Source organism: Diadema antillarum, unplaced genomic scaffold (genome assembly GCF_040938485.1).
Source record: "Diadema antillarum isolate AM-2024a unplaced genomic scaffold, OU_Dant_1.0 seq00001391_RagTag, whole genome shotgun sequence".
Lineage (NCBI taxonomy): Eukaryota > Metazoa > Echinodermata > Echinoidea > Diadematoida > Diadematidae > Diadema > Diadema antillarum.
The window spans coordinates 253903-273118 of record NW_027272146.1 but is presented as its reverse complement, the minus strand read 5'-3'; the positions used below and the strand labels follow the sequence as shown (position 1 = coordinate 273118).

The 19216-nt window shown below is 38.3% G+C and overlaps 1 protein-coding gene across 1 annotated transcript; it reads left to right on the top strand.

Moving 5' to 3' along the window:
* The first annotated feature begins 302 nt into the window (after window positions 1–302).
* Window positions 303–15031, top strand: LOC139708947 (extracellular serine proteinase-like). Its single transcript, XM_071620916.1, has 8 exons — window positions 303–557; window positions 1669–1809; window positions 5827–5950; window positions 7062–7168; window positions 9637–9781; window positions 10935–11119; window positions 13861–14032; window positions 14817–15031. Exons 1-8 carry the CDS (start codon window positions 303–305, stop codon window positions 15029–15031), a joined length of 1344 nt encoding a protein of 447 aa, XP_071477017.1.
* The last annotated feature ends 4185 nt before the right edge of the window (window positions 15032–19216 follow it).

The following is a 19216-nucleotide window of genomic DNA, read 5'->3' as shown; positions in this document are numbered from 1 at the left end:
TCTAGGTTCAAAGTGCTTATTTGTAACTGCTAAAAATTTAATGAGGTAATATGATGTCACAAGCGATCCCGTGTTCATTTGGGCACTTTGTTACCGTTAAAGGTGGGCCGATCTTCAAAATTCATGATTTCACTGAACAACGTGAAAGCTACTGTAACTTTGTTGGATTTGTTTTTTGATGAAGGAAAAACTTATTTTGTATAGAAAATTTAATTTCTCCTGAGGGCATTCCTTCACTATATTCCTTCTCTGAAGTATTTGTGTTCCTTCCGGATTAAATTGGTGCAAAGTAAGCGCAAACCATGCCCCGGTCCAGCAGTTTTTGGACGCTCGTCGTCTTGGGAATAGCACTTCTACGGGAAGGTGAAACTATGGAGAACAAAGTTCCAAGGAGCTGGACTAGCAGAACACTGTCGATCGAACCAAAGCCCGTCAGAGAAAACGCGTCTCCGACACCGTCACGGCCTCCTATCCCAAGTGATAGTGGGCCGACTTCAAAGCTCAGGACGAAAGCAGAAACTCACCGGGTTCCAGGAGAGTACATTGTTGTTCTCAAAGTAAGCAAACCAAAGCTTGAAGTTTTGCAGTTTCTTCCTTTGAGCCAATAGAGTGTCTATTCTGCTGATGATATCCATTCGTAAGAGATTCACATACACTGATGTGAATCCTTGACAATTCTGATTAGCTTATTGTTCCCGTAATAAAAAAGTCAGCCAATTGACCATCGTTTTGCATACAAAATTATGTTTAGTTCGGATTTGAACAGTATATTGGCTCAAGATATGTTTTATTCGGTAAACTGCTCTGAAAAGAGGTGAGAATTCCGGAATAAAATAATGCTGAAGATTAATCATTGCTTATTGGCGGTCACTGAAGGGCTTAAGGTGATTGTTTACTGAATACAGTATTAAAAACAAATGAAATGATAAGATGGCATTGAAGATTATGTGTGTGCCCTCATGTTTAGATCCAAATTAATCAGTCTGGACGCCACATGACGATTCCAAAATTTTAAGACAGTTTTCAGAGACGACGTAGAAAGAGAATGGAAATTATATCTAATTCCTGTTAAGATTTACTTTAATGATTTTAATAATTTGATGAATATCATTACATGGTAAATAGAGAAACCTTATCCTCTTGCGAAATGCATTATGTTAAGAGGAATTTGAGCTCCTTTTCTCTGCTATTGCAAAAAAAAAAGAGAGTGATATACAAAATATCCCCATGCTTGTTCTGCTCTCCTTATTAGAAGCAAAGTTCATTATACAAGAATGAGTCGACATAATCAGATTTTCTTTTACTGGCCTGGAAAGCTCTATTGTGTCCTTCAGTGTATAGTTGATTTAATTTCTGAATATGTGCTCGATCGCGAGAAATCTCCGATCTCGTGAAAGTGGTATGTTGATTCCACAAAGAATCAAATCTCGAGGACCACGACCTTTTAAATGTTATATACGTTGTAAATGGTTAGACATAATCTCTCCCTGTATGTTCAAACAATAGTCTGCATAGACTTGACAACTGATACGATTTTTAGATAGTGCCTGTGTAGTATAGGCTATGTTGCGCAAAGTGTCTATGCGAAACATAATAGTCTGTCGGCTTTTGTTGTTGTACTTGCTCAATATTTGTTGAATATTTCAAAATCAAAATGCTGGTTCCTAGCCGGAGTATGACATACAGAGCCTCACGGACACGTATTCAGCCACAGTTCAGGCGTCGGGAGTGAATTCTTCAGTTCTATCCGTCTTCACGTCTGTTGTCAATGGCTTCTCCGCTCGTTTGTCTCCCGAATTGCTTCAAAAAGTAAGGAAAATGCACTCACCAGAGAACTGCATAACATCATTATCATTCTGTAGGTCTCTTTCATTGAGAAGGATTCAATTATTGGTAAAAACGCAAAATTCCCGTTTTGAAAAAGTTTCGTCAATAGACCAGTTCGTAATTCCACTTTGCGCATGAGCAGAAAAAGGTCATTTGTACCAACAGGCATTTTGGTTTATTAATTCACTGACATAAGTATCTGTGATGTGATGATTATTCATGTGATCCTTGTTTAAATAGTGCTTGCCAGCACATCCACCTGACAGCAAGCCTGTTATTTGGCAATGTCAAAAGAAAAAGGTTGTTATTGCATTCCATACGAAATAATGAATTAGATGCCTGCTAAAGTGTCAACTGGTATGACGGAATATTCTGGTCACCTGTTCTAAACACAAGTTCATGCTTTGTTTGAACACGAATTCCATAAATTGGTATGTCGGGCAAGCTTATGAATTATATCGCTTTAAAATGAGTGAAGTGCCTAACCAACTGAGAAAATAGAAAGGTCCTTTGCACCAAGGCGTACATGAGCTAATTACGAACTGGTTTATTTTACAAAGGATTGCTACCATTTTTAACTTATCTCTACTTGATAGTATAACCATTTGGCCAAAAGTATTTAGCCGTGTATTTCAACAGTATCTTTACAGTACTAGAATGTTTGAAAATTGATTTTCATTTGTTCGTTTGTTTGTAAGTAGGTTTCGACAAATCCCCTAGTACTCAGTACACCACACTGATAAAGAGGTAACAGAAAAAAAGATAAAGTCCTGAAAACGTGGTGAATCTGTTCGACTTTAAATTAGTGATAACCATTGCTTGTTCCCCATCATTTTTTTTTTCATACTTTTGGACGTGGAGTAATTTTCTCCACTTGGTATTTGAACTATTCATCTCTTACACTGTCATACGAATCTCCGGATTCTTTTATTCACAGACATTACTGCTTTCATTAAAGCAAAGCCTATCCTTACTTCCGCTCTTTTTCGATGGATGCAAGCACAATTTCTTTAAATCTCATGTAGATCTAGATTAATATACAACAGCATAAGCAACGTTTGTGGTATGTTGTGTATGATATTGTTCGCGAGTAGTACCAACAAAATTACAGCTTTGCATCATAATCACACAAATTACGTGTCCTCGAAATATTATGTAAGATCTGTATTTGAATACAAGGTTTGGTCTAATTTTTTTTCAGTTCGCTGCATCTGTTTTGAGGTTTATGATGAAGATGGACGTTTATAGTCTATGGAGTAAAACTTTGAATAGCAATGTTAAGCAATGCTTATGGAATCAGCTCATGCATTTCACTTAGCATTCCGTAATTTGGAGTTGATGATGTGCATAGTTTGATTCTGTGTGAAAGAAGATGATTCGGACAGCCCTCTCGCTGCGCTTTTTGTTCTTACAAAAAGGTATAACCAAAATCTTAAAAATTATTAAAAACACATTAAGACCTGCCTGTTTCCACCAGGACGTTGTATTCCAGTTAAAACGTGGTGGTGGTGGTGGTGGGGATGGGGCGGGAGAGGAGTCCATCATTAACCATTGAACAAACACTCTAAGATAATAGGTTCAACGTTGCACTTTTGGCCAATGTCACACTGGGAGCACCTTCGAGGGTGCGACTTTGAACCTTTCAGACCAGTCGCACATGGGGAGTTTCTTTACAGGTGCAAAGTTGTACGTTAACGTAAAAGAGCTCCAAGTGTGACTATGTTCTGAATCTTTACAGGAACAAAGTTGAAGCTATTTTTTTCTCTTAGTGTGAGCCACGATCACTGCCCTCACCCCTCCACCCCCTCCCGCTCACTCATGGATAGTGTCGTATTTTCCTCGTTATAACCCTTATCGCTTTGATACCCCAAATGGAACATTTATAACAGATTTGTATGATCCCTTTGTTGCAAAGAGCTCCCTTCCCTCACGTGACTAATCTGCAGTAAGAATTCTTTGACAACGAGAACAGAACTTTTCAATTTTGCTGCCTCTTTAACTCTAGAAGAAGAGTGCTGTCCATGAGCATTATACTAAAATCATCAGCCATACAATTATTAATCTGATATGAATTTCCCAACACACACAGTGTCACATGTTGGAAAGTCATGTTCTCGAGGCATTGCTAGCCTTATCGTGTTAACAATTTAACTTTTATGACAAATAAAGACAAATGGAAATGATTAGAGGGGATATGATAATACATTTTAACAGTATATAATGCAATTCTGTTTTTCTTGTTGTCATGTCGATGAAATGAAATTGCCTACTTCCCCGTTAGTTAATTATTTGTAATCTATGTTTGCATATTTTGTTTTGGTACTTTGGGGGAGATAAGGTTTAACTATAGGCCAAACCTTAAACCAAAACCAAACTGAATACATGTAGTTGATCATACACAACACACAATGACTGGACAGTGGGTTAATATTTCCACTATATCATTTTGAAAGATATGTCTTTTGGAATCCATTTTTCTGATGGGTTCATATTTTCCCATATTCTCCCGAGTTGATGCAAGCATTTTCCACGGGGGAAACGTGAATTTTTGTACAGGGTCAGATAGAAATGAAATTACCCTAATGCAGTGTGTGTTAATAGAACTATTGCTTAGGGTTTCACTATAATCATAAGGTCATTAATCTTCAGGGATCTTTGCCTGATGGCACAAGCGATGACTTTTAAATCGATGACAAGGTTCATAACTTACTATTAATCTCTGAGAAGCAACTGTTGAACGGAGTAGATGTTATGTTCTGAATGGTTTAACCGTACGAGGAAAGGGGAATAGATATATAGATTGCTTAACTAAGTAGTAATTGGTCGATCTGGTGCACACTTTGAGTGAATTTTTCGATTCTTGACGGGGTGCGTGGGAGAGAGAGAACGAGCAATGGCATGTTTAAAGTTGAAATGAAATGAGGTGATGCACACTTTTTGGTGGAATATTCTGAAAATTGACAATCCCAAAAGTGTACCAAGTTTGCTCAGAAGGAGACGGGGAGGGGGGAAGGGTATCACCCTCCCATTCGAGGGAGTTTTTCCCATTAAAGCATCAACATTTAACGATCTTGGGCACGCTCTTAGTGGAATATCCGGAAGAGAACTGAAATAAGCCTGTCATCATCTATGGAAAGAGACAAAGCGGGGGAGGATATTGGAGGAGGTATTCCCCCCCCCCTACTTGTGGGAAATTTGCAGGTTTTTTTTTAATTTTTTATATTGCATTCAACGATTCGATGTATTGAATTGAATTGAACTGAAATTCAAAGATATGGTGCACAACCTATGGGTGAATGTTTAAAACAGCTTTCAATCAAAAGAGAAAGAAAATTGTTCGCATTTAGGGTCGGTCTTTAATATATCATATTGAATAAGTGGTTGATCAAGTTTTGGATTTTTTTTTTCTCGCCACCCTTGTCTGCTTTCCGCGTAAAGGTAAATGAGTATTTAAAGCCAGCTTCAACTTCTTTCAAAGATTTTTTTTTTTACATATTGGAAATTAAACAATAAAAGGGCGGGCTAAAAAATGAGCAGGTAACAACTTTTTTTTGAGGGGTAGTCTCGTACAAGACTCAATTGAGTGTTCCTAACATGATAACATTAACTATAACATTTCGATATACACAGACAAAACCTAATAGGAACAATTTAATTTCTCAAAAGATTTAGTCATTTCACGTTCACGAAGCTTCAGTATAATGAACTCTTGAAATAAACGCCACAAATCTTTGGATAAACGAACCCTACTTCATTTTCGGATTTTCAGACATTTGGATATAATGACTGTGTGTCTGTGTGTATTTCAGAATAACGAACATCCTCGTGGAGGACGCGTAAATTAGATTATTTTCATACTACAAAGTTTCAAACAACGTATTTAGTATTGTTGTTTCGTTGACATGTGTGTGTGTGTGTGTGTGTGTGTGTGTGTTATCACTGGTTATTGATGAAGTATGCCGTGATTGCATTTTGCATCTTTGTACCGTATCTGTAAAGTTCTTGGAGATGGATGAGGTTTCTTACATCGAAGAGAACAGCTTCGTTCGGGCTCAGTACTCTTGGGGAATTGATCGTGTCAATCAACGCAGCCTCCCGCTAGATCGTAACATCGACTTTAAAGGTAAGGTATATGCGATTCCATTGAACAGAAGCCATCCAGATTTTGTTTATGAAATGATCAGCAAAACTAAGAAAATCTATGAACATCCACGATGATTCCAATGTATACCTTGTTATGATTGAGATCTTTAATCACATGCAAAATCACGTGAAGATTATTTTTGTTTTGCTTGTTTGTTGGAAAGAAGTATAAAAGCAAGCATGAAGGCTCAGAATGCATGTAGAAATGTAGTTTGATTGTTGAGTAATCAAGTCCATTCAATTTGCCCAGTGAATCACTTATGTCGAATCACCTGCCAATCTTCATCATGTTTCAGCAAGACACGTCTTCAAATTCATGAAATTCTTCCGTCGAGGTGTTTTCATTGCAACTGATTGACAAATTGCCCTACATCGACGTAAATAAGCATTGAATTGAACACTGATCAATTCAGTGCTTATTTACGTCGATGTAGGGTAATTTGTCAATCAGTTGCAAAGACACGTCTTGTTATTCATTTCCTGGTTAATTTATCTTCTGTTTCCTGACATCCAAAAGTGACGATGGGATGATACACAGACGTTGCAATTATTTTCCGTCTCATTGTTTCTAAGTACTTTTTAAAGACATTATTTACCATTTGCAGATGAAACCAAAACCCAGCATTAGTGATTTAAAATAGTTCTAGAATGTGAGTCAGGGACAGAAATACGGATTATACGGATGAATCCGTATAATCGATGTTAAGTGTTGTTAAATACACAAAATGTGAACAATAGTTATGATAAAAATGCTTCCAGACTTAACCGTCTACAGTTACGGTTTATTGAGAAAAACACTGATATCTTCATATATTCCAGGCTTTATTGCGAAAATTTTATACGCAACAGACCAAAACATATGCATCAAGTGTAATATCTTGAATATTTTTTGAAATCACCACTTCCAAAGGTAAACAGGACATTTAAAGGGCACGTGTGTCCATTTTCTTTCTTTTTAATTTCCTATTCTTTGGTCAGACGTTTGGTCAGAAAGTTTTCTTTTAAGTTTTGTTGAAGGGTTGTCCAAGATATACAGGCCTTTCGAGCTCAGAGTCTTATCGCTTGCTGTTCCTTATACTCTGTGCATTCAGGTAATGGGAGCGGAGTGAGTGTGTATATTCTTGACAGTGGAATTACTCCGAACAACGCTTATTTCGGTGGCAGGGCAGTCGTTGGAACAGACACTGTTGGAGGACAGGTATAATACAGAAGGAATTCGTGATTGTTCGTGTATGTGTGTTTTTAAAAGAGAGAAGTATTGTATCATGTTTGAAGTCTGGTTGTCGGTTTGCGACGAATTTAAAGCTGTGCGTGCGCGGATACAACCTGACGCACTGACGTTTCGATCATGTGAGTATGAATAAATCGGTTACATTTAGATAAATCTCCTTTCTTTTATAATGGTAGGTGAAAGTCAAGTTAATTATGAGGATAAAATGCAGAATCAAGTAACCACAATAATTTCACCTGTTACGACAACGTCGATTTGCAATCTGAATGACGTGGGTTGTCATGGTGTTACCACTCTCACATTGGTTTGTACACTTATATATGGTATGAAACTCATGTTTTCGCTCATTTTAAAACGCCAACTCTCTCGTCTTTGAACGAAAGTTTTGTTACACTTCCTTGATGATTTGATGAGAAAGTGTAGGGCCTAAAACTTACTGCTACTCTCTGATTTTGTGTCTGAAAAGCAAATTTGGTGAAGATTTGCGTTCGAGTCAGTTGAAGATTTGTGAGCAATGACATATCTGTACCTCGCATCTATACGCTTGCAAGAGACTACCACACTGGGGAGCAAACTTGCATCAGAATTACTTTATCTTATCAAGAAAGGAAGAAACACATCACGGTGCTGCAAAATGTTTGCAAGTATGCAGGTTAAGTTTTGTAGGGAAAGATTGTGAGACGAATAATCGTTATGATCGAATCATTGGCATTAATGAAAACGGAAACTGTTCTTAATTTACTTAATACGAGGAAAAGTCAGCACTAAAATCTGACAGAAATAAGGAAATAACTACACCTACGCAATTAAATCTCCGTATCACCATTTCATTTATTTCATTATTTTTTTTTCAGATTATAGCCTAATGTCGCCGTCACGTTGATCACGTCGATGTACATAATAACACGATAAGACTAGTTCGGCTCACGTAAAAGAACAGGCGGAGGCAGAGGAAAAAGGGGGCTATAATGCAGTGATATATCATGGTAATTATATTTTGTGAGCTTAAATTGACATAAGTAGGCCTAGTCAAGTGGGACAAAACAAGCAAACACCAAACAAACGCCTTTTCTCTTCAAGGATGTACGTGTTTGTCGAGATTTTAATTCGGTGTTCTCTTGCAAGTAAAGAGCCTTATCCACGAAACAGCGATGCCCTCAACTGGTGCAATGTACCGTGCTATACATACTATAGGCTGGTCATCAGAGTTTGTTATTTAACATACTATCCAAATCCCCTTGCCTTAAGAGTTCCTGATTAAAATGTTGGATAGCTCCGGCGTGACTCCAAAAAGAGTACTATTCACCAAGTGGCCCAGCCAGAAGTACATTACAAACTGTAATATTTTGGGAGACGCCGAGGCCCGTAGCTTTAAAGGGATGGTACAGTATCGGTGGAGATGAGAATTGGGCTTTTAACTTTTCGCGAGATACCAAGAAAACACTTATGAAACAGTACAGAGCATACCATTTTAAGAGGAATTCAAAGTTTATTTGATGCAAATCGGGTTTGGAATGACTGAAACATCCAGAAACAAAGTAAAACAAAGCAATCGTAATAAAAGGCGGGTCCCACACTTTATTAGAATTGCTCTGTTTTGGATATCTCAGCCCTTTCAAACCAATTTTCATCAAATAATATTGAATCCCTCTTGGAATTACATGCTCTTTCATATTTCGTAAGAGGTTTCTCATTATCTCACCAAAAAAAAAAAAAAAAAAAAAAAAATGCTAGAAACCAGAAATCAGGTCTCAACCAAAACTATACGATCCCTTTAACCAGAAACTCGAGTTTGGGCAAATTGCATCTGTTTTGTATTTTGGATTAAAAGAAAATCAACAAAAGAAGGGGAAATAGAAAGCAAGAAGTAATTTGGTTGAAGCGATGTTGCGGAGGGATCTTTCATTGCCCTGATACGTGAAGTATGTATATATATGGGCGATGACACATTTTGTTTTTATTCATGCCACTTCAAAAAGTGGCCAACTAAGCAGCGCGCGACGTCAAAATAACTTTTGTTAGAGATTGTCGTATGTCACGGAGTACCCATCTAAAGCAGCGTGCTATATCAAGATATGCTTTTTGATGTCACAATTGGTTTGTGACGTCATTTCGCAAATAGTACCCTATTTGGAAAATATCGTCATAACCAGTAATCATTCTCCAAAATTAATAGTATACAATGGGTGTCAAACAGGCCAACATATCCTGACGTAGTTGAGAATGCATATGATAACTTGATGTTCGTTCAATCAACCACTGGAAGATTAATTTTTGATCCAAAATAATTATAGAAGACAAGATATATATTTCCTCACAAGTAGCCTGACCACTTTAATGTAGTTTTGGTGTCTATGGACAGCGAAATTGCATATGGGCAAGGCAGCTTTGCCCTTGTATTACCTGTATTGTTGTATTTCGTCCATTTGCTCCAGAATGGAATTGATTGTGACGGACACGGAACGCATGTCGCCGGAACGATAGGGGCAGACTCTTACGGTATTGCCCGAGCTGCAACCCTGTATGGGGTACGTGTTCTGGACTGCAGTGGCCAAGGAACGCTGACTCAATTATTAGACGGTAAGATCTGTATGTCCATTAGAAAAATAAATTAACCTTGTTGATTTAATGAGTGACTACATAAATTACTTGTTCCATCATAACTCGTATATAGAAATTGATGGCTATGCGTTCACTATTGAATAATGGTGCTAGTCAGGAAGTAAACACTTATTTGAAGCTTCTTTATCAGTTAAGAATGCATGCCATTGCGATGTTAAAGGACCTGTTTACCTTTGGGAGCAGTAATTTTTTTTAAATGCCAAGATATTACATCTGATGAATATGTGTAGGTCTGTTGTATCACAAAACATCCTTACATCTAAAATTCTCGCAATATAGCCTAGAATATAACGAGATATCAGTATTTTTCTCAATAAACCATAAGTGTAGACGGTTTAGTCTTGAAACATTTTTATTATACCTATTGTTCACATTTTGTGTATTCAATAATACTTAACATCAACTATACGGATTCAAATTTTTATTGTGTTCGTTTCTATCCCCAACTCTCATGTTAGAAGTATTTTAAAGCACAAATGCTGGGTTTTTGCTTCATCTGCAAATGGTAAATTATGCCTTTAACAAATAGAGAAGAGAAGGAAATACAAATTGACAGGAATCATCACAAAAATTTTGACTCTTCTAACAGCATACCAAGGTTTATTTCTATGATAATTATTTAGTGCCTGGAAATCTTTAGTTTCACTTTTCCACTAATTGAGCAATCTCTTTGAATTTCTGCTTTCGTCCTCCACTTCCTCATTATTACTCTCCTCCTCCCTGCCCCGCTCTCTCTCTCTCTCTCTCTCTCTCTCTCTCTCTCTCCTCTTTACTAGCACTTGTACTATCCTTTTGACAATACTTTCTCTTATATATATTGCATTATTTTATTTCATATCTTTTACATTTCTTTCTTTTCTCTTTTTTGTCTTTTTTTGTAATCTATATTTGTTCTGTGTACATGTAATTTTGTACGTTCTTGCAAATGAAAACCAGTTTAGTTCTAAAGATAACGCGTGTGTATTTGTCTAGCTTCACTTATGTACAGATTATTGAAGTTTTGTATCAATTCATGTATTCATGTACTCATTTACAAATTGCTATTGTTGATATCTTCAAACTTCAAAACTTTAATTGAGAGAAATATGTGGTTGTCTTTTCCTCTAAGTAGGTTTGGAGTGGGTTAGACAAAATGCAAGAAAACCAGCAATCGTTTCGATGTCCCTGACTTCCCTCGGCTCTGGCTCCGTCGACTCTGCCGTGAACGATGTCTACAATGATGGTATTACAGTGGTTGCAGCAGCGGGCAATGATGAAGCGAATGCATGCTTTTATTCACCTGGAAGAAATCCAAATGTAATCAACCTTTAGTGTAAATCTTGAATCCCCCCCCCCCCATGAAATAATCGTTATGATATAAGACCTTCACATTTTTTTTTTCTTGGAAAAGTGCAAATCACTTTTCGTTCCTTTCCGTCTTTTTATTATTCGGCACCAATTCTTCCTTCTGGCTAGTCAAAATAGGTCCTACTTCTGATTATGATTTTGCCAGTGTACATTTTAGAATCCCCTCTTCTTCCTCGTACCCCTCCTCTTCGTTTTTAGTACGACATCCACACACTACAAGCATTGTCAAGTGTGTTTCAGTTTTTTCACAGTTCATGAGATTGCTTTAATTAATTCCACGATGTCAACAATCGTAGGTATTTATTCGTCTATCTGTTCAGAGGTAATAATTGTACTCTTCACTTCAAAAGAGTTTATTTATAGCCTTTGACGTTTGATCTCTGTGTTGTCAAAAAAATAAATTTGAATAAATTGTACTTAAACTGATATCGGGATTGAAAAAAAGATGAATGATCAATGAGGTGATGGCAGGCATGCGCTTGGCAAAGAAGAAGCGTTAGTATATCATATCATAACACAAAGGTGGATCATAGTAATTTGTCCACGGTAGTGTTTATGCATTAGAGCACCTCCTTTATCATGACTCCCGGCAACGCTAGGGTAATAATAATAGCAGGGCCCTCTGGTAGAGCAGTGACAACACTGAAGAGGCTACCCTGTGCAAATAAGACCTTATTATTATTATTATTATTATTATTATTATTATTATTATCATTATTATTTGAACCCGTTATTACGCTCATTCCTTTTTCATTACTATGCATGAATTCGGACAGAAGTTACTTCGGAGAGACAGAATTAAATTTCGATGTCAAGCCTGAGTGTTGAACAAACAACTAGTTTCCTGCTTTTCAATCAAACCATAATTTCAATAGCCGTCCCAATAAATGAACAATCATGATATGATACACCGACTACTTTGGTAACCAACATTTTACGCAAATCATCAAAAATAGAGGCCGTGTCACACCTTTCAAGGCAAGCTACGCGGGCTTGTCACGAGTAGGGATTTTTCAGCACGCAGGAGAATTTTCTGCCGGCGGCCAAGAATGTTTGCGAGTTTCGTACTTATGTCTTACCTGCTAGACGCGTGCTACTTACGTTCTACAGCGCGTATTCCGTGTGACCTTCGTGAGAGCTTTGAAGCCGATCCGTTTTCTGTTACGAGCGACTTACGGGTACTGCGAAGTATCTGTGTTGGAGTTGCCTGCGAGGTGCTGCCAGTAAGGGCCTCCTACTGATGTTCTGCTTGTACCTCTGCGGGCAAACCACCGCGAGTAACTCGTAACAAGTTTTGAGCACGCTCAAGGCCTTGTCATACCGTATCTGGGGAAGTTTTTGGGGGGATTGACTTGCGGGGAAACAAATTTGCTACCCGGAGCTCTCCACAGTTGGTCCGCAACCGACAGTACCTAGCGCGTATCTCGCCCGTAGTTGCCCGGATGTGCGCACGCAAGTCCGATATTCCCGCAGCCAAGTTTAAAGCATGACCAAAACTTTTTCCGGGTGAGTCGTGGGGATTGCCCGCTGAGGTCCACGCAGAACGCCAGTAGGAGGCCCTTAGCAGCAGCACCTCGCAGGCAACCCCCACGCAGGTATACTTCGCAGTCCCCATATGCGGCCAAGATAAGGACATTCTGTGGGACTTCAGCCATTCCATCAGAGGAATTCCTTCACTGAGTTGTCAGCCCCCACGTGCCTGGCACGCAGGTAACACAGAATACCCGCAAGTAGAACTCAAGTAGAACGCGTCCAGCAAGTAAGACACATGCAAAACGCGCCAAAATCCTTGTCCGCCCTAAGAAAAATGTCCGCTACGCTGGAAAATCTCCACACGCAACAAGCCCGCGTAGCTGAAAGGTGTGACAGGGCCTAAACATGGTTGCGGGTAAAAAGGATTTGCGTGTGCAACTCCGGGCGACTACGGGTGAGATACGTGCTAGGTACTGTCATGTGCGGGTCATTTGCGGGGACCTCCAAGTAGTAAAAAAAAAAATTATTCGCAAGTCGCTTGCCCGGAAAGGTGTGACACGGCCTTTAAGAAAGAATGAAGAAATGTTATCGACAGTTAAAGATGTGCGGCACATTATTAAAGCTGCAAGACGCCAATCTAACCTTCATGTCTTTTACAACAGGAGCAAAGTTGTTCATCAAAAACTTTGGAAAATTGTGTCGCGTACATGATTTCCTACAGCTTGACTGATCGGTTGATTGATTCTATTTTTGTTTTGTTTTTTCACACATCATCGCAAAGTGAATTAAACACAGCAATTGACTACAGTATTGTTTTAATCTAACAGGTGAAACAGGTAAATGATAGATTAAAATATGCGACATTCTTCCATGATCTTTCAAATTAAAGACGTTCAGGTGCTATTTTATGCATATGCAGACTTAAGAATTACATGCACCTTTCGTTCAAAACACAAATTCAGCAAATCTAAACTGGATAGAAATACGAAAGACCATCAATATTAGCAAAATACTTGACGAGGATAATGGTCCCAGAAATACAGTTGTCATAAAGTACGGCAAATAAAAGGGATACTCGAGTCATCACTAACTGAGGTCTTTTTTGGGTATTAACCAGTTTGAGTCTTTTGTATTTGATTTCACCGACAACATGACATCACAACTCAGATCTGATTGGAAACACATTTTTTTTCTTTTCTTTTGTTTGTTGATGACAGGTGTTAACCGTGGCTGCGACCAGAGATGATGACTATGAACCCGCCTTTTCCAACTACGGCGATTGCGTGGATCTGTATGCGCCTGGCGTTGACATTATCAGTACCTGGTATACAGGCAACTCTGCTACCGAAACGTTGAGCGGCACGTCGATGGCTTGCCCCCATGTCACAGGTGAGTTTTACGGGCTTTCGAGGAACGGGAAAGTTATCTTCGCGCCGTATTAGATGACATGAACTCTACTCTAAGTACAAATGAGGTTCTGATCACATGTTTAGACAAAGTTGTATGTACTCATGCAACTGTACCCTTGCATTTCACACCAATCATACTGAATCTTAGAAGAAACTTAACTCATCAAATCATTCTACGATGATAATGGCCTTGCAGCTAATATCATCAATCTTTCAAAGGAGAGCTACATGTATGATTGTTAAATAAGTGAAGAAAAAAATCACTTAACCGTATACTTGTATTTTGCTCATGGGATTGTAACGAATATCAATGTGCATAATAGAACTACAGTGAAATCTTGAATATGATTTAGATTCATTATGGGATTGTTATCATAAACGTTCATAACTTATGATTAAAAAAAGATCGCACCATGAATGATACAAAAAAGAAACGCAAAATATGTTTGGGATCAAAACTTCAGGGGTAAAATGAATTTTTATCAAACTAACACTGAAATTCTATTCAAGCATTGGCTCGGCCAATGCCACCTCCAAGTGGTCACATCAGTTTGACATAAAACTTTGCAGTCAATTAGAATTTCATGTCGTATCACTTAACAACTACGTGCTCAAAATAGCTTGAAAACATGTTCATTGTTAATGTTTCTCATTATCATGTGACTCATATATCTACGTCTATTAGAACCGGACGATATTATAAGTCATCACCAAGTGTTATCATTCCGAGAGAAGAATATAATGATGCTGTGCTTTCTCCGTAGGTGCGGCCGCCATAATACTTCAAGAACACAATTCGTACAGCCCGCGTCAGGTTATGGACAAGATCATTAACGACGCCACGAGGGACGCCATCCCGAACGCGTACTCCGTCAATAGGCTCCTGTACAGTCAGTCTTCTCGCCTGAAGGGCACACCAGTGCTCTTCGTCCCACTTTGTCTGATGGTCTTGATTGTCACAAGGAGAGAAAATGAATGATAAAATCACACATGCTGCAGTTCAGTACCGCTTTGTTCCTCCCCATCCCATGATGCACACTTTTGCTCTCTCTTCGCAGCAAGGAATTAAAGAAAAATAGAATAGGCTTTTGTTTTGTTTGTTTTATCGTTTCTACAGACCTTTACGTACAATCGATAGATTATGCTTCTATCAATAATTCTGGTCCCCCATGCTAAAAATTTGTCTCGTGATTAAATGCATGTATTTCCCGCAACTTGCACGTATACGCGTAAAATGATCTGTGTTGTCCGTTGATTGATTGACTGATTTTATTTTCCGTATAAAAACAACAACGGCTGGATGGCCCACATTCAGCGATACCAACATGGCATCGCTGGTCTTCCATGGGGTCCAGAGGATGTAAAGACACTTTACGTTTGATGATTGATGCTCACTATTCAGAATAATACAACACCTAATTAGAATGCAGCTATCTGATTGGTCGATTGGGAATCACGTGACATTTAGTTAAAAGTTTCATCACACGCTGTGACTATCAGCTGAGCAATTTTGTTGAGCAAAATGGAAAGCGCATGGCTGACATCACCCATATCCATTGACTCCCGTGTTGAAATCTGTTGACGTTCGAGGTATTGTATAAAGCAAATAGTCTTTACTCGTGCAATGAATAGAATATGGAACAAGATTTCGCACTCGGTGAAAGATAAGGCGCATTATTCAACTCGGCTTTGCCTTGTTGAGTAGAGCGCCTCTATCTTTCACCTCGTGCGAAATCTTGTACCATCGTACTCGTGACCATTCATTCATTCTTTGTATGATATAAGTGGATGAGCTTTAAATGAGCCATAATCTGAAAATGGCTGAAATGAATCCGTACGAAGAGCTAGCGCGTTGTGCATGTTATGTGACATCGCAGTAAATTTCCTTAAAATGATGAGAATCACTCTAATTAGAAATGAATGTCTATTTGTTGATATAAATTTCTTTGCAGGAGTAAGGAATACCTTCTCATGACAAGCAGTTTCACAAAACCAATCGTGTTGTTGATAACGGTAATAATGGAAATTTGTAAAGCGCATAATGATCATTAGGCAATTAATGCTATGGGGGCTTTACAGACACGGTGTGAAAGTCCTATACATAAGACCACTACCAAGACTACAGTAATCATTATCTGTACGCTACAAGAAAGCCATGAAATAGATTTCTTCAGTATTTCAAAGTAACAAAGGAATTTCTATTACATATAATATTCCATACTATAGTTTGTTGTTGTTGATTTGGCCAACCAGGCTAGGATGCACTAGCATCAATTCAAGATTTGATGTTGATTCATTAGTGAATTCAATCACCCGAATCAGGGTATTTCAACCAGTCCCCTTTTTCCAACTCAATTTTTTAGAGTGTACTCCAGTTGAAACAAAATGTTACAACTTACTAGCAGAAAGCATGAACATGCATTATCACAGTTACTCAGAAAAAAAAGGAAAAGACAGTAGTTATCGTTTTGCTTTTCATTCTTCCTTAGCTCAATATCTCATGCGATGATGCAAAGCAATTAATGTATCCTCGTAAAGACATGATTCACAAATTGTAACTTACCATTGTTAAATTGGCAATCATACTTTGTTTGAGAAAAATACAGAGAAATTCGTTTGTGTTGTGGTAAATAATCATGCTATGGACATTTATATGTTTATCCAGTGAGGTGTTAGAAAGGGAGAGACAACTCCTGCTCTCCTTTGAAGTCATGCGCGGCACCGCCGAGAAGTTATGCCCTTAACTACAGGTGGAAATCAGGTGCTTTGACAAAAGAGAGCATCAATAATCGGGACTAGTGCTCTCACATCTAGAAATACTTGCCCCTACTGCATTTCGTTCTCTCTCTCTCTTTCAATGTGATGGCAACAATGAATTTGTGTACCTTTAATTGGAGCAGCGAATCAAAATGCAGTGTAAAACTGACATTTTAACAGCAATTAGTTTAAAAGCACGCTGGTGCACGCTTTAGCGGAGTACTTTATTTGAAAGATCAAAATATCCCAGATTAAAGGATAGAAAACTAACATGCGGAAATGTGTGCATCATAGAAAAATAATAGGTTTTTAAGATGGCCTAATATTCATTTCCTTTCAATTTGCGCATTACGAAGAAACTAGAAATGCATGTTTATAACATTGAATTCTTTCCTAAACTACTCTTAATCAATTCGAGTATTTCATTTAAAATTTTACGGGGAAATAAAGCTTGTAATTCAACGAAAGGTGAAATGCTTTCTTCGTCTTCGAACTTCGCCTTGCAACTAGAGCGGTGCAGCGCATCGGACTTCAAAGCGTATAGTGGAATGCTAGACATCCCATTGTAACGCTTTGAACCAAAACATGTTTTTGCATGAATTACGAAGAGTTGTCTCTCCTTTTCTAACAACTTACTGGTTTATCATAATTAAGAAACAAAATGAGTTTTACGATGATAATGATAAACAACACTAATACGCCAGAAATATACCTTTATTGATTACCTCGTATTGCATCACTTGTTTATCACGTCTCAATGATATGAGTTGCACATCTTTGAACTTTATTCATGTACCTATCTACCGAGATACTACCTATCTTTCTATGATGTATGTACCCATGTATATACAATGTTTCTATATATCCATCCATGTTAATCTGTGATCTCTGTTAGAGTGTGTGACTATGTGGGTGTATGGTATAAAGTGATAGTGCATATGTGTGTGAGTGTGTGTGTGTGTGTGTGTGTGTGTGTGTGTGTGTGTCATTTTCGTTGTCATTCATGCCTGATAAAATCACGAAATATCACAAAACTCACAAAGGTAGATCATTCACAACAAATCCGTTAGGGTGGGATTTCACGGAGCACGCGAACGATTTGCGAAGGACGCGAATGGCAAAATCCAACATTCGGAAAAGTTTTTCTCCGAATGTTTTCCGACAATGAAGCCGAAAACTATTCTTGCGCAATTTGTGCGAAGTTTCCACGACGTATGTGCGAATGTCGTGTGTATCATTGCTAAAGTACAGCATGTTACGTACACGAAGAACACGCGACGGAAATGCGAACAACGACAAATTTTCAATAATCATGGGAGAAAATGTACCCAAGGAGAGGTGGAAACTGTCTTGAGTTGAATGTTTTTCTTTCCTCTATTTCTCCTTTCTTTTTCTCTCATTTTTCTGTTGTGTGCTTGCCTACATTTTTTTTTCTAGGACGTATCTCCACTAGTAAAGCATATATGATCTTTTTTTTTTTGCAGTTTTTCCAACACATAATCTCTATACTTCAAATGAAATTTTACATACTTTAGATTAATTTTAACTGTATTCTGCGATTTTTTTTTGTATATTAAACATTTTCTCTTTGCTCGTCTTTAATTTCTTTTGTTACTATAGTTGTTAATAATTGTTTGATGTTTAGGTGTATGCTACAATTTTTATTTGTATAAAACGTATAGGTCATACATCCCCCAAACGTGCGCTAAACGTTCGCGAGAACGTCTCAAAAGGTTCGCGAACAGTTTGCGATTACGTCGTAAAATGATCGGAAAAACTTCGCAGATTTCGCGTAACATACGCGAGACATTCTCCAAAGTTTCGGAGTCTGTTTGGGGTTTCACGAACATTTTGCGAACATCGCGCGTGTCTTGCGAAGGTCTTGCGCATATGACGAGGCTTTAAAGACACTTTCGAGAACAATTCACGAGCAAATCACGACCAAGTGTGCGGAAAAGGTTCGCAGAAAATTTCAAACTTTTTTGAAATTCTCGCCGAAGTAAAAACGACATTCGCGAACAATTGACGACGCTTCCGAACCCTCACGTTCGTTTGGCGATCTTTTGCAGACCAAAATGCGAATGCTGGATTTTGCCATTCGCGTCCTTCGCAAATCGTTCGCGTGCTCCGTGAAATCCCACCCTTAGAAAACAATGTTAGGGACCTTTCATTTTGCGTTTGTCACAGTAAAAACAACATAGGTCTATCTTTTCAGCTGAAGATGAAGATTTTGCTTTATTTTGTTGATCTCAATGATGAATTTGACAATTATAATTATCATTTCGAGGTACAGTGCAGACAATTCTCGAAAATCCTGGGGCGCATCCATCTTACCCACGGGTCTGTTTCACCCCACTTTTCCCTCAAAACAATCTTTTACAACCAATGCTCTTTCCACTTGGATCTC

Coding starts and splice junctions, on each gene's coding strand:
- LOC139708947 (XM_071620916.1), top strand. CDS start 303: ATGCCCCGGTCCAGCAGTTTTTGGACGCTCGTCGTCTTGGGAATAGCA. Junction 558..1,668: donor AGTACATTGTTGTTCTCAAA/GTAAGCAAACCA, acceptor GCTGGTTCCTAG/CCGGAGTATGACATACAGAG. Junction 14,033..14,816: donor GGCTTGCCCCCATGTCACAG/GTGAGTTTTACG, acceptor CTTTCTCCGTAG/GTGCGGCCGCCATAATACTT.